Source organism: Juglans microcarpa x Juglans regia, chromosome 5D (assembly GCF_004785595.1).
Source record: "Juglans microcarpa x Juglans regia isolate MS1-56 chromosome 5D, Jm3101_v1.0, whole genome shotgun sequence".
NCBI lineage: Eukaryota > Viridiplantae > Streptophyta > Magnoliopsida > Fagales > Juglandaceae > Juglans > Juglans microcarpa x Juglans regia.
In genome coordinates, this window is record NC_054602.1 from 13,201,461 (window position 1) to 13,205,037 (window position 3,577).

The 3,577-nt window shown below is 34.1% G+C and overlaps 1 protein-coding gene across 1 annotated transcript; it reads right to left on the reverse strand.

The window, feature by feature from the left end:
- Positions 1 to 656: 656 nt before the first annotated feature.
- Positions 657 to 3,350, reverse strand: LOC121265269 (protein SRG1-like). Its single transcript, XM_041168834.1, has 4 exons — positions 2,982 to 3,350; positions 2,593 to 2,840; positions 1,511 to 1,835; positions 657 to 1,018 (listed from the first exon to the last, which is right to left on the reverse strand). The coding sequence occupies exons 1-4, from the start codon at positions 3,261 to 3,263 to the stop codon at positions 749 to 751; spliced, it is 1,125 nt and encodes a 374-aa protein (XP_041024768.1). The 5' UTR covers positions 3,264 to 3,350; the 3' UTR covers positions 657 to 748.
- Positions 3,351 to 3,577: the final 227 nt, after the last annotated feature.

Below are 3,577 nucleotides of genomic sequence, written 5' to 3' on the forward strand. Positions count from 1 at the left end.
CAAAACAACTATTTAAACGATATAGTCTTAAGTTATATAAGTTTCGCACACTCATTTTGAAAAAAGTGAAATCTATGAAAAAAAATATATATATAAATATATATTTTTCATATGAGACTCATAGTTAGTCATTTTTTTAAAAAAATAAGCAGAATTTAAACAATGGAGCAAAGAGCATGTTTCATGGTGTTGACGTGCTGGGAATTAAGAGTGGGATGTTGGTGGTCGAAATAGGGAGATTGGCAGTCGGGGAACACATGCAGGGGACTACGTGTAGCTTGGAATGGAGCAGTGTGATGGTTACTGGCAGATCGACGGCTGGTGAAGATGGTCGTGTAGGGGGTGCGTGCAACTCTTTGTTGGCTTGAAGGCGACAAATGATTGATTATCAATCATCCAAAAAGACAAGAAAAAATACAAAACACTTAAAGAAAATTGTGCAATTAGACGTTGAGGGAGATCATGAGGGATCGAGCTGAGAGAAGAGTTGGAAGAATTGGCCATTGGCGTTGAGACTTGAGAAGCCCCTGATCCTGCACAGATCTTTTATAAGAAAAAGTGAATCACACAAGAAAAAAAATTCTATTTAAAATCTACCTTTTTACAAAAGGTTTACGCAAAACTTATATATGTAGTGCATATCCCTCTACCATGCCTAGAAAATAAATGGGTACTCCATTGGTACTTATTTATTAACTACGACAATATATAACTGATCACGGATAAGTAGATGATGTAGATCAGTACTTTAAATGTTTGTCTCCTCATTTTGGATGATCCTCATGGTATCGAGATTTGATTTCCCACGGAGTTCCCGTGAGAAAAAAGCCCGAAAGTAATCGGCAACACTAATTCTTTTGAACAAAGCAGGTGATTTTTCCGAAGAAATAAGACTTGGTGCTGGTCCCATATCTCCATCCAGCTTTGGGCTGTAAAATGTGGCAATCGAGAGCCTCTCCTTCTCCGAGTTCACTGTCGCCCGATGCTCAATGCTTCGGTATGTTCCATTTGTCACGATCTGCATGTACCTCATGTAGCAAAGTAAAGTCGCAAATTAAAATAATTTAATATGTTCTATTTGTCATATTATAAAATTAATTTTATTATAAAATATATTTAATATATATCACAGAAAATCACATCAAATTATAAAATTATTTTGATTAAATATGATCTTTGTGACAGAATACTCATTTTCTCATATATATATATATATATATATTATATAAGTGCACACATCATGATCATGAGGCTTAACACGTGAAAGGAAAGTCAAAAGTTGTGCCCTAGCTAGCCTGTGCGCCATGACTTCTTCTGACCAGCCTCATACTTAGTTTGACACGTTTTATATATAAATATGTGTTTGTATATGCAATGATTCATCTAAAAAAATTAAATACGAAAAATACTTGAAGTGGGTCTTTCCCCGCAGCTTGAATTGGCGACAAAGGAGGTTTTTTTTTTTTATTATTATTATTATTCTTTTCGGAATCTTGGGCTACGTACTTACCTCCAGAGCATCACCTATGTTGACAATAAAAGCGTTAGGCAGAGGTTTAACTGGAATCCACATCCCGTTTTTCCTCATCTGTAGGCCTTCCACCTCATTGATTTGCAGGAGGATTGTTAGGGCAACCGGATCAGAGTGAGGATTGAGACCAATGGCAAGCTCTGGCTGCGGACATGGAGGATAATAGTTCATCCTCATACCTTGCCATCCTTCTTCAAACAACTCCCTCATTTCTCTTGCTTCCATTTTCAGAGCTTTTGCCATTAGGTCTAGGATTTTCACTGCAAGAGCTTTTAATTCAGCTGAGTAAGCTTCTAAGTTGTCTCTGCAAAGAAGATATGCTTCAGTGATCTTTTACTCGATTGGTCAAGTGCATTAATTATTGTATCTAAAGTTCGGAGAAATGCACGTTTCATTCTTAATCCCCAAATATATATCTATTTATATAAAAGTGATATATTCCTTTTTCCTTTATGCCCTTATTGATTGCTATCTACCTACCCCTGCCGTATAATAATAAAAATACCACTAGAAAACAGAGAAAAGATAAATTATTTAATAATATAACAGCAACTTACAAAGTTGAAAACAGAAAAAAATACCATTTTTTTTAGATAGTTTGATTTTATATATTATCATCTTATAATATTATTATAAAATATATTATAAAAAATAAGGTATGTAATTTAAAAAATTATTATTACTTATTTATAAATATATTTATAAATTAAATGAAATTATTAGAAATACTATGTAATCATTTTTGAAACTCACATCTATCTCATCTTCAATAACTTAAAATCATCTCATCTCATCTCACTTCCAATCTAAACACAAAATTTTTAAAAATCATATCAATTTATTTCAACTCACAAATTTTACTACTATTCATAAATTAACTCATCTCATCTCTCGATTTAAATGGAGCTGGTCTCCGTATTAATTCCTATTCTCATTGTTATGTCCAAAAAGCCTTTATTGGTAAAATGGATCTCCCCTCCTTTTGGCTATCTCAATATTAAAACCAATTATTGAATCGTGCAAATTTAGAGATAATTTATATGTATAGAGAGAGAGAGAACCTCAATGGGAGAGGGAGCTTGGGAAACAAGCGGGGCTTCCTCAAATGGGTAGGAAGAGTGACCATGTAGAAAAGGTCACCCCAGTCAAGCTTCTGCTCCTCAGAGAGGACAAAGGCCTGCCCAAATCCCTCTACGTCTCCTCCTTGTTGCCAATATTTCTTCTTCTCCTCCATTGGGAGTTCAAAAAATTCTTGAATGCCAGACTTCACCTTCTCCAGCAACGAACTGCTCACCCCATGATTTATCAGCTGTAATATATATATATATATATATATATATATATATAATAATTAATCCATATTCTTTTAAGATAACGTACATGAGTAATACTAGTCCATCACCAATTTTTCTTTTCTAAATTATTGCTAATTCTAGATGCGAGAAAATACCTGGAAGAAACCCCATTCCTGAGAAGCAAGGTGCAACTTGTCGAGCTCTGAGAAATCGTCGTTGTTGGAAAGTAAGGTTTGCATGTCGATGATAGGGAGTTGAGGTAAAGATAAGGAGGTATTTGAGATGAGGGGTGGATCTTGATGGGGCCTCACATATCGTGGTGGAATTGTAATCATCGTCTCCTTGGCCAGATCTTGAACCCATGGCACTGCAAGAGATCTTCCCATGTTCAGTAGCTGTTCTTGATTATCCATAGCTTTTAACAGATCATATATCATATATCAACCAAAAAGCCACAGTGATGTATATATAATATGTTCCCGTCTCTGTACTGTTAACTTCGTTGATAGCTAACTTCCCACTCTTATTTATACACGAGTAAGGTTAGATATTATAAGTTGGTGTTTAAATTTTCTCTGGCTGCGTTCCGACGGTAAGATGAGTTTAGTTGAACTGTAAATAATAATATTATATAAATCTTATTTAATTTTTTTTAGACTGATATGTGTTTAACATTTTAAGACGAAATGTATGAAGTAAATTAATATTAGTTTAATTTTTTATAGGAAATTAAAAAAATAATAGATTATAC

What these genes read in the sequence shown, in the direction of transcription:
- LOC121265269 (XM_041168834.1), bottom strand. Translation starts at nt 3,263, where the DNA reads ATGATATATGATCTGTTAAAAGCTATGGATAATCAAGAACAGCTACTG. An exon ending in AGGAATGGGGTTTCTTCCAG is followed by an intron (nt 2,841 to 2,981) that starts GTATTTTCTCGC and finishes TATATATTACAG; the next exon opens with CTGATAAATCATGGGGTGAG. An exon ending in ACATAGGTGATGCTCTGGAG is followed by an intron (nt 1,019 to 1,510) that starts GTAAGTACGTAG and finishes AGGTACATGCAG; the next exon opens with ATCGTGACAAATGGAACATA.